This window comes from Lepidochelys kempii, chromosome 2, assembly GCF_965140265.1.
Source record: "Lepidochelys kempii isolate rLepKem1 chromosome 2, rLepKem1.hap2, whole genome shotgun sequence".
In the NCBI taxonomy this organism is placed as follows: Eukaryota; Metazoa; Chordata; order Testudines; family Cheloniidae; genus Lepidochelys; species Lepidochelys kempii.
This window is the reverse complement of record NC_133257.1, coordinates 112120617-112137576: the sequence shown is the minus strand read 5'-3', so window position 1 is coordinate 112137576 and position 16960 is coordinate 112120617. Positions and strand designations below refer to the sequence as shown.

The window sequence follows — 16960 nt, the reverse complement described above, 5'->3', positions numbered from 1 at the left end:
GTGTAGGGCACATGGCCTGGCAGAACTGGCATTACTACCAGAATGCTTCGATCAGAGGCGCAGGTACACCTAAAGTGGAGCACCCACAGGGACACACGTCGTGAAGCGCTCCAGTTAGTGCACAGGGTGAGTAACCGCACTTTCTAAGGGTTAAGGGAAATGTGAATGGCTGGCTATATAAAATAAACGCACAGCGAATAAAGGATTAATAAATGGTATCCGAACTGTTTTTGCTCAGGCTTCATTGCACGTCGTTGAGCAGATGATAAAGATAAGGCTCAAACGTTGTGGTTTTGTGCTGAGGATTGGCCAGTCTCAGAGGGTTTGTTAATGCCATTTTAACAAGGACAAACATTAAGTGTAATGTCCAGTGTAGTGACATTATGGATACCAAATAAGCTTTTACAGTGCACGTATTTATCAGTCTCTCCAGCTAAAACTAAAGAGCTGACCGTAACTGTGTGTGTGCTGAGCACGTACTGTAGTGAATCAGTGTTTTCAGATTCATGTTCTCTCTCTCTCTCCCCCTCTCTCTCTCGTTTTCTTCTCTTTCTACAGGTCAGCGTTGAAGTCTTGGTCGAATACCCTTTTTTTGTATTTGGACAAGGCTGGTCATCCTGCTGCCCTGAGAGAACCAGCCAGCTCTTTGATTTGCCATGTTCCAAACTCTCAGTTGGGGATGTCTGCATATCGCTTACTCTCAAGAATCTGAAGAATGGCTCTATTAAAAAGGGCCAGCCCATGGATTCAGCTAGTATCTTGCTGAAGCACTCAAAGAATGACAGTCTAGCTGGAAGTAGACACAGGTATGTGGAGCAGGAAAATGGTATTAATCAGGGAAGTGCACAGATGTTATCTGAGAATGGTGAACTGAAGTTTCTGGACAAAATAGGATTGCCTGCAGCACCTTTGCTCACCAAAACAGAACCCAGCAAGCCCACGGCGACGAGGAAGAGGAGGTGGTCGGCCCCTGAAACACGGAAACTAGAGAAATCAGAAGAGGAACCACCTTTGACTCTTCCCAAGCCTTCTTTTATTCCTCAGGAGGTTAAAATTTGCATTGAAGGTCGATCTAACGTAGGCAAGTAAAGGCTGTTTGGGAAAAGGAAATTAGGCTATCCCTTGTCATTTTTATCCAGATTACTGTACTGTAGACTAAATAACCCAGTATTTACATGTTATCATCTTATTTTAGGTTTATGTTATAACCTTGTTGTTATAGTTGCAGCTGGTATTATGCAGGAGACAGGTGCATATGTTTTTCCACAAGTGTTTTGTCAGTGACTAGGTTTATTGAGAGCTACAGAAGGGGCAGTATCTGCTTCACGCACCCTTAGTGGAAATGAATGTGTTGTCATGGCTCCTGTTTTCTGTCACCTAGTGTAGAGCAGACTCCAGCTGTTCTTTTTTCTGTGAGGTGACGAGAAGGGAACTGTAGCAGAGATAAACTGCACTGCATGCATTGTGTGTGTTTCAGTCCCAAGGAGGGATTGCAGCTCCCTGGCTGGGTCATTAGGAGGTTCTCTCGTGCCAAGAGAACTCTTAAGAACCCAACACACACACACACACACATTATTGAAAAAGGATCAGACAGTCTTTGACACATTTCACAATCAAACCAACTCTTAGTCAAGGCTCTACAGTATATATATTTTCCCCCATGGGGTCCGACTGCACTGAATTTTATTCATAAAGTGACTGCCACGCAGATGTTTCTTTTCAGCTTGCTAGTGCAGTTCCATTGCCAGAGTGTAACATTCAGTAAGGTCCTATGCTTGCATTGTTACACTGCTTGTTTTTCTTAATGACATAGCCAGGGCGAGGAAAGCCTAAAGTTTGTTGGGTCCCCTAGCTAAGGGGAAACTCCTGGTTCTGTGCAGTGTTAGATAAACTGATCAGGTTATGCCATTAACATTTGCTTCCACAAGGTAGACACGTACTGCCCCTTTGAGAGCGCAGACATAAATTGTTTGCATTTAGGTTGCAAATCTTTGTCTTTAACTCTAGTACTGTTTTTAGTTCATGACGATGGACAACTGGTGCCACTTTTTTCAAAATTCAGTGTGACACAAGGAATCGGACGTTGAAGATGAACATAGAATGTCTTTAAGCACTTAAAATGCTGTTCACGCTTTCTTGTCGAGCATCCTGGTCTAACACTCAATAAGTACTGTATCTCACTTTAATCTGTTTGAGGGGGAAAAAAGAATCTATTCAACACTGTTAACTACATATGACTATGTAGAGTTTTTTCACAAGCAAGATGTTGGAAATTTTAATGTGGTTTCAAAGGGATGAATGTGAATTATTGAACTAGTATGTGACAGTCATTGTCCACAAAGGACTACTTAATAGGAGGCACTTTTAAAACTTTAATGCTTGAGAAAGAGTTAAAGGCATATGCGAGCTGACAGATAATAAAAGAATAAGAGAGAGGAAAAAGGAAAGAGGAAAAAAATCATTATTGTCCAGTGTTTTTGAAAAAGATGGACTTTAAAGAATCTTGCAATTTGCACATCTTGAGTTTATCATTTGTGTGGTATTCCTGCAGTTTTTACCTAATAATGTTGTGGGGAAGGGAGGGGGACTGAGAGAGCATAAACAAATGTAGCAATTATTTACTAACCTGCCTAAGCTCTATGCCATTTTATAGAGTTACGTTCCTTTAAAGTTCATTTTTGGTCTTTCTGCCATATCTGTCGCACAGAACCAGGTCCTAGCAGGACAACTCGGAGAATTTTTCTTCAGATACATTGAGAGAGTTTTCCAGAAAAGACATCTCTACACATAAGCAGGATTTTATAAAAAAACAACAACCGTTATTATTTTATTATTATTATTATTTGTTGTTTTAATGACATTTTCCAGTTGAAATACAATCTAGATTTCAGAGTTTGGTACAAAACAGTGAGAGGGAATGGGGGTTTCAGATAGTTAAGTCTTTTTTGTTCCCAGTAATCTGAAACAAAGGTAGGGCTGGATCCTTAGAGGTGCTGTGCATCTTTGGCCCACATCTTTCTACAGGAGGTGCAAATACTAAGCACTTCAGGTCTGAGCTGAAGCCCATTGCATTCAATCCCATTGGTTTCAGTGGGTTTTGGATTAAGCCTTTATATTACTATTACTTTTGGTTTGTAATTGAGTTTGCATCCTTCAAGTACTTTTGAAGAAGCTGTACTAATAGGGAGAAGTAGGCTATAAAAGTTCTTAATTAGAGATACAGTATCTAAAATGAACAAATTCCTTAAAAATCTCATTTTCCCTCTCCTAAAATACAGTATTTCCAGCTCCTTTATTTACAAAAAAATCTGAAAACACCCCCCCCAGCTTTTTGGTTCTTCTGTTCGTTACTTGAAATTTAGCTCACACCAGAACTAACTGGTTTTATACCATTTTCTGCGGTGCACCAAAAACATTTAAATAAGTTTAAAATAGCTTGAAACTTTTCTTGAATTTCCTTGAATTTCATTAACCTCTCAGCAGGCTACCAAATAGCTGAGCAGGTTCATTCTCACGGTCACACTGCTTATCTAGTGCTGTACTTTTTTTTAACGTTTTCTGCTCAGAGAACTTGCTTAATCTTCCATATACTCTGCTCAGGGCACTTGCAATTTATTGTTGTTTTGTTTGTTTTGTTTTTGTTACGTTTTAACCTTTGATGGTAAGAAGAATAGAAAGATGTGGGCAGAATTAGATTTTAGTTCACGTTAGTACCACTATATTCATAATACACATACTCAGAAAATCTAAAATAAAACCACACACACATCTTTTTGGTTAATAAAGAAGCAGGGACTCTTAAACTGACTGGATCTATTCTACTAACACTAACAGTAAACAAATAAAAAAAGTTTGGAGCAATAGGAATGTATTAGTTCTGTGCTGGTATTTCAGATTTAGGAATTCTGAAATAATTGGTTCCTTCCAAGCAATTGTCCCTTTTTGTGCTTTTGCTTTTTTAGGATGTGCAATACTTTATGTGCCAATGTAGACCCACCCACGTGGTGGTAGCTAGATCTCACACCCTCTTCCACTTTCACCTTTTTGTTTTCTTTCACTGTTTTCTCTACCCCCCTCCTCCCAAAAAACAAAAAAACAAAAAACAAAAAAAAAGTGTTTAGGGCCTTATACCTCCCTTGATTGGGGGCACAGAATCTGTATGTAGTTAACAAGTGTGGCACACATGGATCGATGGCCCTGGATGGTCCATATCCTTTCAAATGTAAGACCCTGGCCTCCGCAATATAAAAAAGAAGATCCAGAACAAGGCTTAGTGGGTGTTCCCCCCCCCACACACACAAAGATTTTTAAAGGGGGGATAAGAATTTTGAGAATGTGAGGGACCTGTAAATCACAAACAGTTCAGTCATGAGTAAATAACATCGTCTCTTACATGAGTGAAAGCAGCCTTCTACAGCACTGTCAGTGTCATTTTCTCTTCAAACTATGCCTGTAACTGTTACTTTATATATATAAAATATACGTATACTTTACATGCTCTTGTATATGAATGTTACCATCTGCGTGATGTACAATGTGGGTGAAATTCACCCCTGTGCAAAAAGCCAGCACAAAGCCTATACACCACTTATGTCACTAACTGGTGCATTAACTTGGTATTGGCTCTCTGTACAGGAGGGAATTTCACCCCTAAATGGACAGAAAGAAGTGACTACTTTCAGTTGGCTGAATCTGGTTTGCCTGGTGGCATCTGGAGTTTGGCAGGGCCATGACCCCTTATTCACATAAGTAAATCCTTAATCCAGTGGGGCGAGTTGCCCCATTGATAGCTCAAAGGAGTAAGGGTATGTATGCTCTCCAGCAGAATAGCTACAGCTCTGCCACACACAGTAGTGTACACACTTCCTACATAGACGGAAGGGGCTTTCCGTCAGCGTAGTGAATCCACTTCTCTGTGATGTAGGGCTAGGTCAGTGGAAAAATTCTAGCCACATCTACGCTGGGGATTAGGTGGACCTAACTGTGGTGCTCAGGGTATGAAAATTTTTCACAGCCCTGAGCAACATTGCTAGGTCGATCTGATTTTTAAGTGTAGATGTGGCTAGAATTCTTGTGGCTTGAGGTGCACAGTGAAAATAACAATCACGTGCAGAGAAATATTTAGGTGAGTTCGGTGTAAAAGGATTAGTCATGGGCCTCTTTACAGTGTCCACTTTGCAATATTAACTGACAAGTCGTTAGGTTTTTTTTTTTGTACCAGACCTGTTTAGTTTACAATGAAATGAATACAATCACCAAGAAATCTAGTCAGGGCAAAAGAAAAAAATAAACAAGAACCTCTTTATAGGGATTTCTAAAAAAACAATCTCTCTCTCTATCTCTCTCTAGATAATGACTGTTCCTTATAGTGTTTAACTTAGGCATCGTTTCAGTTTGTCTGGGCCACATCATGGGGAATTTGGAGTTTGATGTCACTTACCTCAAGTCCTTTAGTTGAAACCCAAATTGGATTTTTGTTTGAACTGTTTAATGATTTTGTACATTGTTGTTGTGGGGTTTGGGGGGGATTTTTTTTTAATGTATGTTTGGGGGGGCAGGTTCTGTTTTTTTTAACCCTGTCGTCACTTGGTTAAACCGTTGTTCTGTCATTTTCTCAGCACCAGGAAGTGACATCACTGCTCTTGTTTCCCTAAAGCAAGGAACATTTAGAAACCTTTCACACCTCTTACTCAGGGACGGGGCTGGCGTATGTGTGGTACACTGATGTGACCAGAAGCAGCACTTTTACTGCTCTGGAGTAGGGATGTACAATTTCAAGGACAAGTTTGGATTTCCTGCATCTCGTGGATTAATTTTGTAGCTATCACATAGATTGCAATACAAAGCAGCAGATTCAAAGTGAACCATAGCTGTTGGTTACCATGAGACTCTCTCGTTGCACAGAGAGTAATTTTACCTAAGTATGTTGCCAATGTTAAAGAAAATGATGAAATTCTGTTAATGCATGTGACTACTAAAATGAAAAAAAATGTTTCAGGGAGAACGAATCTTAGCTATTTTAAAACTACTAATAGTGTTATTTCACTAGCACTCACTCGGGTTCTTAGTATGCAATGCCATGGGCACTAGGCCACAGTTCTGCCAACACTTATGCACATGCTTAACTTTAAGTATCTGATTAGGCCTATTGAAGGCAGGGGGACTTGCATGTTAATGTTAACTACAGGTATAAGTGTTTACAGAAATTAGTGGCTTGATCATTTAGAGCCAGATTCGATCTTAGTTACAACAGCGATATGTTTGGAGTAACTGTTGACATCAGTGGAGTTAGTCCAGACTTGCATGCGTGTAACTGAGATGAGAATTTGACCTCCTGTTGTCACTTCTATTATGAAGCATACGCAAAAACGGGAAAGTGGAGACAGCACCAGACAACAGCAGAGTCCAATCTGTGGACTTACCCAGTGTTGATATGAAAAGCAAAGGAATTTTAGCAGTGTGTGGTCAGTGCTTTTCTTTTCATGGCTTTTTTTTCCCCAATCCCCAAAATCCTGAAATAAAAAAGAATCCACCCACAAACGTGCACACAGACACATACACACACACATATATATATGAATATAAAAGCAAATAACTATTATGTTCAGTTGATTTCATATCCTTTTCAAGGACAGGGTTGTGTTTTCTGTTGATAAGGAAATTCCAAACAAGTTGCACACCTCTACTCCAGAGTTAATTTCTTTTACATAGACGACCTCGCTTCAGATGTGTTACCTTACTGATAGGATCTTTTCTTGTAGCACTATACCTTGTGGGAATATTTTTTTGATGTAAACCTAATTTGAGAAGCTTACCAAAAAAAACCTTTTTGGAAGCACTCACATTGAGGAGTACAGGTAATGTTTTTAAAAATTGCACAAAAGAAAAATGAATGTTGGAATGATTCATTCAGTGTTTGAAAAAGAGATGGATCTGTTGAAACAGTGTGTTTCATACCTTGTTTGTAAAAAAAAAAAAAATGGTTTTTTTTAAATACAAAAGCAGAAAAGGTTGAAAGTTACATGTGTTTTGTATATAGAAACTGTCACGTTTAGATGATCTGATTTGTATTGGCTCTGGACAGGAAGAATTATATAGTTAAAAGGCTCTTAAAGAACAACTATCCTCAATTTTCTGTTCATATCACATAAATCCTGATGCGGGGGAAAGGGGGGAATGCTTCACACTGTTTGTTCCTGCGCTGAAAATATATCTTTAAGCACCCTGCGTAGTTTAGATTCTGAAGCCATTGTAACTTCTTTACTCCCTCTGGGATGCTGTTCTACATTTTCAGCACTTCCTGTTCCAATCAACCCAAAGACTATAACTTGAACAAGAAGTGTTTATAACAAGGAATCCTCGCTTACCAGTAAATAAGAGTAATATCCAACGAGACATGGCCTTTTGTGTACACACACCCTCCCACCTCATTTAAACAGGAGGTAAAGACATGAATTTCAATTTTTCCAGATGTGCTCTGAGCTTGGACAGGTTCTTTCTTATTTGATTTAGAGATTCATGTTGTTCACAGGCCAAAATGAAAGAATCCTGGAGCAATTTCCAGGGAAAGGGCCCTTTCCTTGGCCAAAGGTCAAATTGGACAGCTGGGAGCCTACGCACCGCACCGCGGGGATAAACAGTTAACTTTCAGAACCCTTCTCTCCCTCCCCTGACAGCCTGTAACGCAAGCTTCAGTTCTGATACCTAACAGTCACATGGGGAAAAATAATTACCACGTTAAAATGACCCCTTGACACCCAAAAGAATGGCCCCAACAAATGTATTAGAATGAAGTGCATTCAGCCAATAAGTAGTTATACAATAACAGTCTCTAAGATTGCTATAATTTTACTCGTCGTTATCTGAAAGCACTCAAGTCTTCCACTGAGAATTAATTGGAGGCTTCATCCAAGGTTGACTTTTTTGTTGTTCATTCGTTTGTTTCTATTCTGAGTGGTCAAAGCTCCTGTGCCCTTTCCCTTGACCATGCTGCAGGCGTGCATTGGAAGTGTTGTTTGCATTAATCCTTACTCACTCTTTGAAGCTGTATTACTGGGTTGTGTGAAAACAGCGGCAGCCAGCTAGATCTGGCCCCTGATGTTTGCTTTAAAAATAAAGAGCCTGATGATTCTAGCTTTAGAGAGAGACACACTCCCTCTCTCTCCCTCTCTCCAGTTGAAGTCAGTAGTTGTTGGATCTCTGTAACTGTGGCTGCAAGTGGTTGAATTCATGTCTTCTGTCTGGCCCTTTGGCTACTTAGCAAAGTTGCTAATCTTATTAAGGCAGCAGGAATAACTTTTCGCAGACAGTCAGCTAATGTTGCAACTCACTAATGTATGTATTTCTGTCTGGCTTTTTTAAAATATTAACTTTTTGTGAACGCTGTTCTCTCTGCAGCGCTTAAAAAGGGGAATCTCCAACTTTTTCCATTCAAATTAGCTACTGAAAATAATTTTGCAGCATCAGTGTCACAGTCTTTGACAGCCAGCAGCTGGCTTGGACTGGCCAACTAGTCCTGGCACTTGAGGAAAGTCCTCATGTGGGTAAGTCTAGTGATTCCACAATAATAGTCTCTAAGGTTTTAATTGCTTGGTATTTCTGAAGAGGGTTGTTGCAAATCACACTTCCAGTGTTGTGCCTAATGTAGGCTCAGAAAAAGGGATAATGCAGCTTTGTGTTGTGGAGAAATCAAGCTGACATGGCCAGTACAAAGGAGAAATAGGGAGGGAATAATGTTTTGCACCTTAATGAAAAGAGAAAATTTTAAGTGCATACAGACATAGTTAAGAGCTTTTATTGTGACAGGAGAACTTTTTTCCATATGCGTGCATACTCTCTGTAATTCCAGTGTAAAATATTGTACTTGCACTAGCTTTTTTAAAACAAATATTAAAAAAATGGAAGAATTCATATTCTATTTTCTAATGGTGGTGTGTCTATTTGTAGGATACACTCGCGTCTGTTTATTGAATTTTATGGTCCCTTTCTTTGATGGTGCTTGCAGGTTTTCTAGGTAGAAATTATTTCATTATTATAATAAAACAATGTTTGATTCAAAATTTGAACAAAGTTGTTTTAAAGAAACTGTCTGTATACCAGTACAAGTTTATTGTTTCAGTATACTCGTACTAATAAAATAACAGTGCCAATTGCAAATGTGTGTCTGTCTTTATGCGTTCAGAAAGAATGAGACACAATTTTCCTGTGAATGAATAATTTGTTCATTTAATTTTTCCCTCTTCAGATTTAGCTTCAGGAATACATTTTTATGGAGTTTGTTTTTATCACTATACACAGAAGTTTGCACATTCCCACATACAGCGTATAATCCCATCCAGGCCGCCAAAATGGAGCCATTTATTTCATAACAGAACAGCCAGGGTGCACAACGTGATCACTTTATATGAGCAGGTTCGTCATGGCGGACGCATTCTGTGCACCGTTTTTTGGCTACAAATGAGGAAAGAAGATACCCATTCTTAATCATCTCAGCTGTGGTGTATGCAGTGTTATGGAAATGGTTAAAACTCACTCTTTTTTAAAGACTTCATGTATGGTCTTCAAAATGATCACAAACTTTATTTGTCAGAAAGAAGCTCTGGGCTATTTATTACATACGTTTGGAAATGTTATGCATGTCAGCGGTGTAATAGCTGATGTTGTGAAGTCACATCCAGAGGACAGGCCTAAATGTCTGAATGAATAAAAAAGAACCAAGTCTAAGGCAGGTGGTGGGGAGACCCCTTATTACTAGTGGGCCAAGACTGACTGCATTTAGGGCATTTCCAGCAGAGAAGTCATGCAGCAGGTGGCAGTACCGCAAGCTTATTCAAATTTTCTTAACCAACCCCCAAAGAGAACACATTGCTTCTAGACGGGGGGAAACAAGTGCCTTGCTGCAGGTGGGCTTTAGCAGTTCAGCCACACTGCCACTCCTAGGCCTTGTGATTTTCCCACTCTAACCAAGAAAAGCCAAATCCTGCAGTGTCTCTGAGGTCAGCAGCAAAATTCCCATTGACTCCAGCAGCACAGGATTTCGCCTAAATGCCCATCAGTTTGGCGAGAGAAGCCTGATTTAGCTCTCATTTACACTGGTGAAAATTAGGAGAGACTCTGTTGAAGTCAATGGGTTTAGACCAATGTGAAATTGGTACATGTGAGAATTAGGCCCAGCACGAGTTTCAGACCACAAGGGCCCATGGATTAAAACATTAATCCTGTATCCAGTGATGGTGTCATATTGTGTCTTGGAAGACTTGCAAAAGCTCTCGCCTTTCCCCATCCTCAGCAAACCTCCCCAAAGCCCTCCTAACTTGTGCTTCCTGGAACCACCCTTGCACACAATACCTGACAGCAGCAAGGGCAAAATCCAACACTTACCCACTCAGGTCAAGGGGGAAGGCACAGAAGTGTGCCCGTCCCATGGTGCTTTCCAGAGCCCCCCCGAGGATGCTGAGCAGGGTGAGGTAGTGGGCTGAGGACAGCAGTGTGCACCTCTTCTTCCCGCAGACCATCCCCACTTCTGGTCCCAGCACAGTCACTCCCCACACAGCACTCCCTGTCAGACCACAATCCCTTGGTGCTGTGGTGCAGGCATCACTCCTACAGACAGTAGCACTCCTCGGCCTCCCCTGCTGTCTCACAGATGGACTGGGGGACACAGAGCCTCCTATGCCTTGTGCAGGCTTTGGCTTTAAATGTGTATTATCGTACCTGAACCTGTTAATCAGATTTGTTTTAACTAGCTTCATTTTTAAAGCAACGTGGCCCGTCAGCTACACCTTGATGGAGCCAATGAGCCAAATTCTAACTTTCCTCTTATGCACTGAAGTCAGTGGTGTTACAAGGGTGTGGAAAGCAAGTCAGAATTTGGCCCACTGTCATGGGTAGCTGGGGGGGGAAGGGGGCGCCTCTTTTGGCAGTAGCAGTTCATGAAGTGCAGCACAGTGCAAAGCTGCTGGGAAAGACACTAGGAACTGGAGAACCTTGTAAAATGATCAGATGAGGTAGCTCAAGTTAATTGCTTGGGGGCCTAATCCTGCCAGGTGTAGCACACCCTCAATTTCCAATGAATTCAACAAGCGTTTGGCCTCTAATTGAAGTGGAAGGAGGAGCTGGGTCCTACAGACATTGAGGGCACCTGTCACCTCACCAGACTGGGTCCTGTGTTAGCCTCAGGCCAATCTCTTTGTTCCACTTTCAAACGTGTGTGTGTGCTGTATTTTGTACAAGGGGCATTGTGAAAGGAGCCATCTGACTGAAGGTGTCCTCTGAAGAAACAGGTGTAACTGACTCCATAATGGCCACAGCAGTGGAGAATCAAGAAGTTTTCACTGCAGAAAAGAAGCAGTTCCAATGTGTACCTTAAAGATCTAGTCTTTTAAATGTGCAGAGGTTTAAAACGTAGCCCCAAAAGCCCTATAAAAACAATTAGCATCCCAACCTTGGAGCATCTAGGGGAGAGCCACACTTCTGAAGTATGGAATGCACTGGTGGTATGAGTGTATATTCAGTATAACCTCATTCCTTGAAGAAGTTTTGATTTACCTGTATACAAATACACTTTTCTTGTGGGCATGTGGCTGGAGGATATGTGGGCAGAAAGGAAGGGGGAGAGGGGAGACAGTCTACTCTTAGTTATATCTATGTAAATTCCAAGTAACTTCAGAGATTTAAGTGGAATTACTCTGGGTTTACATCAGCTTAACTGACAGCAGAATTTGGCCCACAGTATTTTTATTTATTTTTAGTAAAGAAACCATTCGGCTGCCTTTTTGGAGTTCACTACATACAAATTCCAACTTCAGAAGAAAGTTAATTGGCAGGGCCTGGGAGCCTGATTCTCATTTACACTTAGGTTTCTTTACATCACTCTGGCAGCGTAAATGGGCCTTAAAATCAGTGTACATGAGACCTATGCCCTCTTTAAGGCCCCCTGTACAATACCAGGGCAAAGTCTTATTGTAAATTAGAATCAGGTTCACAATGTTTAATGGGGAATACTTAACATTTTATTGTAAACCACCTGCCTTCAGATAAAGGATCATCTAGGCTTTTCCCATTACGCATAATCTGATTAACACCATCAGTGACTGATTTGGGGTTTAGGTTTGTTACTTAACATGTTCCATTGTACTGATCCTCCTTGATCTTTTCTGAACAACAAAGAATGCTAGAATAATGCCATTTGCTTTCTGTCTGCTCCTTTTCCCACGGGTCACAGTTTTGCATTCCAAAGGAAGTCTCTATCTTTCCACAGAAGGGGAAAAAAAAAACTGAAGTTACTTCAGTTTCCAATTGTATTGAAATCTCAGTCACAGGCTAAAGTAAGTGGCCGGTCATTATTAATTCATTGGTATTCATTCTAATAACATTTATCATAATGAACTACTGTGATATTCCTGGGAATTCAATGTGTACTTCCAAAGAAATTTCATTGTGATTTATCAATTAATTAGTCTACCATTACAGTTTATTAAAGTGTTGCCCAGAGTCTAAAATATTCATTATTTCCTTCACAGCAACTGCTTTAACTCAAGATCGGACAACTGGCTTCTTGCAATGAAGTCTTCAGCTGGTCTAATGCAGGCCATATTTTGCCCTCGGTTACACCTATGACTTCAAAAGAGTTGTACCAGGGTAACAGAGAGATGGATCTGACCCCCTTGGCCTGATTCCCCAGGCCTTGCTCAATGTGTAATCATTTCTACACCTGGTCAAAGCGAGTGTGTCTTTGTAGTTGCTTTGTGTCAGCTATGCTCAAATAAATGTGTTAGTCTCTAAGGTGCCACAAGTCCTCCTGTTCTTTTTTGAAATGACTATGCAAATCACAAGGCTCTGCAGAATCAGGCCACTGGCGCTGAGTAGTGCTGTGTCTCTACAGCTTCAAAACCTATTCAGAGATGATAAAAACAGGACCCCTGAGGATTGTACCCATCAAAAAACTAGTACCCTGTTAAATGTTCTGGGTGGGGGTGGGAGGAGGAAGCACTCACTACATTATAATGCCAGTGTCTATGGAGCGGTAAGTCTGTTAATATATTGATTTAAATAAAAAAGGCCTTAAAAGGCATGAAATGCCATTGATACAGCTCCAGCATTTTTAACATCACAGTGAAAATGCAGCAGCAACCTGGGCTCATCCAGCCACCTGAAAGGTCAAAAAGTATGGCTCTGATCTTTGGTTATCCCGATCAACATACTGAACCCCTTCCCCTCCCAGCCGGCAGCTCCTATAACCCATACTGCTAGAGCGGTGCTGGCGAGAGGTTGTGGGGATGTTTCAAAACTTGGTAACAGCGACCAGGGTCTGGCAAGGCTAACTCACTGTGAATGGAGGCTTCTTTATTAGAGAGAAAAATGAATGGTGAAAAAACTAGATTGAAAGCAAACAGACGTGACTTTAAAAGATGAGGCTATTGCATCGTGAACCAAAAGAATCCTATATGGCACTGTGTTTGATGGCATGTCCTTCTGCTAAACCCCGCCACCAGTGGCAACTGACCCCCCTACTTCCACCGCCTGGGGGGTTTGCCCCAAACACAAAGGGAGTGGGGAGAAGCGGCAGACACATGTCACAGTCCTTGGTTAAGAAAACACCTGGCTGTGCTGTTGGGTGACCCGGATAAATGTCGCCCTCCGGCTCAGCTCTTTGAGCTTGGCAGCTCCCACGTAGGTGCAGGTGGATCGCAGGCCCCCGAGGATATCGAGGATGGTAGTTTCCACGTCCCCTCTGTAAGGCACTTCCACGGTTCTGCCCTCCGAAGCCCTGCAGACAGAGAGTTGGCAGTAGCGTGGAATGAATTTTTCAGAACTCAGCACCTTACTGTTTTAAAGAACCTTCCACTCTTCGGATTGCTGACCATTCCTGTCGGGTGTTCAAAGGTTCTTCAGTGCATTGTACCAAAATCACGCCAAGTACTGTAAAGAGGAAGCAAATGCTTCTGGCAAATGCCCAAACAATGCCTGAGCGCACTATGGGCTTGATCTTTCTGTTTATATAAATGGGAGTTTTGCCCCAGGGCTGTAAGATGGAGCCTTACCCCAGAAGACAGACAGGCCAAGGCAATGTTTAAAAATATTGGGGCTAATCCTCCACTGGTATAAACTGGCATAGCTTCAGTGATGTACCAGAGCCTGTGCTTAATTTGTGCCAGGGCTGAGCCCTAGCACCTGTGGGCTTGGCAGTTCAGAGCCCCGGCACCTGTGGGCTTGCCACGTCAGTTATGAAAGTAAAAAAAATTGCTTGAGGCCCCAGCACCTCTTTCATTACAAATTAAGCACTGAACAGAGCTACCCTCATTGACTTCAGCTGAGGATCTGCCCCATTCCTACTTAGGACCGGAAGTGTGCACGGTGCATTACAGAACAGATAAATATTAGGCTTCTCTGCCAGGAGAGTTTACAATGTACCAGCCTTACTGCACTCCTTACTCAGATGAAAGCAGAATTAGAGTTATTCCAACAGGGCAGACTGCAGAAATACTTTATATAGTGTAAATGACTGGCAAACGGCCTGCATTGTCTTTCAAAGCAGATTTTCTTTTTTCCTCAGGAGGCAAAAAGAAAGAAGTTGAAGTCTGTGGGCTTAGGTCAGAGAAGAATTTGGTCTTGTGATTTTCACACTCATCCCTCCTGCCTCACTATCCCACCCTTTGCAGGCCCTGCTGTAGTGGAATGTCCCCAGATGTCATCTGATCTTTGTGTTCCTTTGAATAAGATGATTGTGCAACATGAGGCAAACATCATCTTTGGGGCAAGGCAGAGGGGCTTAGAATGTGCATTGTCCTGTGACTGCTGGGAATGGAATCTTGTGCTTTAAAGTCGTTAGAAAGCTTCATGTGTGTCCAAAATCCTAATGCCACTTCATAGTTAACTTGTTCAGAAAATGATCAAGCAGTAGTTGGTTATATAATATGTTAGGTTATAGTCAGAGAGTGCAACTCTGTGCATTTTGGACAATACCTTTTAAGGTTTGGGGTTGGGTGTTTTTTTTTTTACAACAAGGGGAGGTCAAGGATCATGAATTCAAATATGCTCAAGTTGTAACACCTCCAGAGAGCTACCACCACCTGGAGGAAAGCTTGCATATACTTGATCAAACTGGATTCTCCAGGGACCGACTCAGAAAGAGAGGCTATTTAATCAAAATAGTGAGGGAGATGCAGGTCTCCATCCTAGTGAGGTGATTCCTGATGAACCATGAGCCTAGAGGTGGTGCCCTTGTTGTACCACGGGTGGAAATACAGGTGCAGTTGTCCTGAACTGTGACAGAGTTCTCAAGGCAAAATTTTCAGTTTTGAGAGCATAAATCCATACTCAGGCACTTTAAGGGGCCTGATTTTCACAGTGGCTGAGGGATCCCCAGCAGCTTGAATGGAAGCTGCGGGGCTAACCACTTCTGTTGGTGCCTCAACACAGACTGACAGTTGGTATTTTCAAAGGAGCGCAAAGCACTCAACGCCCACTGAATTTCAATAGGTTTGGAGTAGCACTTCCCTCTGGCGTCTTTGAAAACCCTAAGCAAGCCCCTGCCTTTAGGCACCCAATATTATAAATGCTGAGGTTAGACTGGACATTTTAGAAACGGCACTCCGGACCAGATTTGGCTGTGGGCTAGAATTTGCGGTACCTCAGTGGAGTTAGTTTAGCTCTACGCCTATGGAATTGAAGGCAAAATCTGGCCCCATTTCTTTGATTTGCCTCTTCAGCACCACCATGTCCTCTCTCAGTGCTGTAGAAACAATAACCCCTATTTTTAAAAACTATTTTGAATCTACAGTCTCTGTGGCAGACCAAAAAACTCAACCAAACCAGACTAGCTAGTTAACTATATCCTCCTGGGGCCGTGGCCACCATTCTATAACCATGTGTACGAGGCATGGTATCTAAGCACCCTATACTGCTAATAGCCAGTGCAGCAGAGTATCAGGCTGCCTGGCTGAATTCCTAGGTTCGCTGCTAGCAGGAATCCCCCATACACAACTGTGTAACCTATCGCTTACAACACAGGAGCAGCAGCCTCTTATTGGCTGTTGAAACTTTCAGTTGCCTGAGAGAGTCAGAGAAGCTGGTTTCAGAGGAGCAGCCGTGTTAGTCTGTAGCGGCAAAAAGAACAGGAGGACTTGTGGCACCTTAGAGACTAACCAATTTATTTGAGCATAAGCTTTTGTGAGCTACAGCTCACTTTATCGGATGCATATCGGATGCAAAGCTTTCCTGTCCTCCTGTTCTTTTTAGAGAAGCTTGGGTAACACATTCCCTGAGCACTCTAAGCCTTCATAAATCAGGGGCTGGAAAAGAGGGAGTGTGCCTCTAACAGGATGGCAGCTTGTGCAGCATTTCTGGCAGGGGCTGAAAGCAACTAACCTTTATGTTTAAGTAGCTAAATAAAACCCCTTTCCTTCTGCACTGTTTATCCAAATGGGACACTGGAGTTCAATGGTGTTATCAATTTACTCCACTGTCAGAACCTTAGTGATGAATCTTGCCCCCAGTTACCACTCTCTCTCTCTCTCTCTCTCTCTCTCGTAACTGGGGGGTGGAATTTGGCCTTTCAGTTGCCACCCCGGCACACAACCTTCACCAGCATCGGTGGTGGCCTGTCACTAACTGAACTGAGCCTCCAAAGGTTTGCTCGGCTTGTTCGGGCGGTCTGTTCCATTGTGAAATGGTCATTAATGACACGCTGTGCTGAACAATGTAATGGTTTAGACCTACCGCTGTGTACATGCTCCAGTCACTGACATAAAAAAGAGGGCGAAAGTGGCGTTTGTAATTGCAGCTCAGATGAAAGGCTGTCAGTGCTTGTGTGTAACTGGCAGCTGCCATTTTTAAATTATAAGATAATTGCTAGTAACATCCACTCAGACTGTTAGTTCCAGATGCTTTGATGCCAAGCGACATCATGGAAAAAAAAATTAACAGCCTCTTGGGACTGAGTGAATTACATACAACTCAT

At 42.0% G+C, this 16960-nt stretch overlaps 2 protein-coding genes across 22 annotated transcripts in view; one reads left to right on the top strand and one right to left on the bottom strand.

Annotated features, from left to right (window-relative positions):
- The window catches only part of ATXN1 (ataxin 1), a 279929-nt gene extending 273019 nt beyond the window's left edge, over nt 1–6910 (top strand). For 14 of the 15 annotated variants that reach the window (XM_073331975.1, XM_073331971.1, XM_073331974.1 and 11 more), the window contains one exon: nt 559–6910. In XM_073331975.1, the coding sequence (XP_073188076.1) occupies nt 559–1089 (531 nt within the window). In that variant the 3' untranslated portion in view covers nt 1090–6910. The remainder of the gene's footprint in view (nt 1–558) is intronic. The other variant, XM_073331980.1, reaches the window with a different exon arrangement.
- The window catches only part of GMPR (guanosine monophosphate reductase), a 73379-nt gene continuing 60358 nt past the window's right edge, over nt 3940–16960 (bottom strand). For 6 of the 7 annotated variants that reach the window (XM_073331981.1, XM_073331984.1, XM_073331985.1 and 3 more), the window contains one exon: nt 3940–13768. In XM_073331981.1, coding sequence (XP_073188082.1) covers nt 13588–13768 — 181 coding nt within the window. In that variant the 3' untranslated portion in view covers nt 3940–13587. The other variant, XM_073331987.1, reaches the window with a different exon arrangement.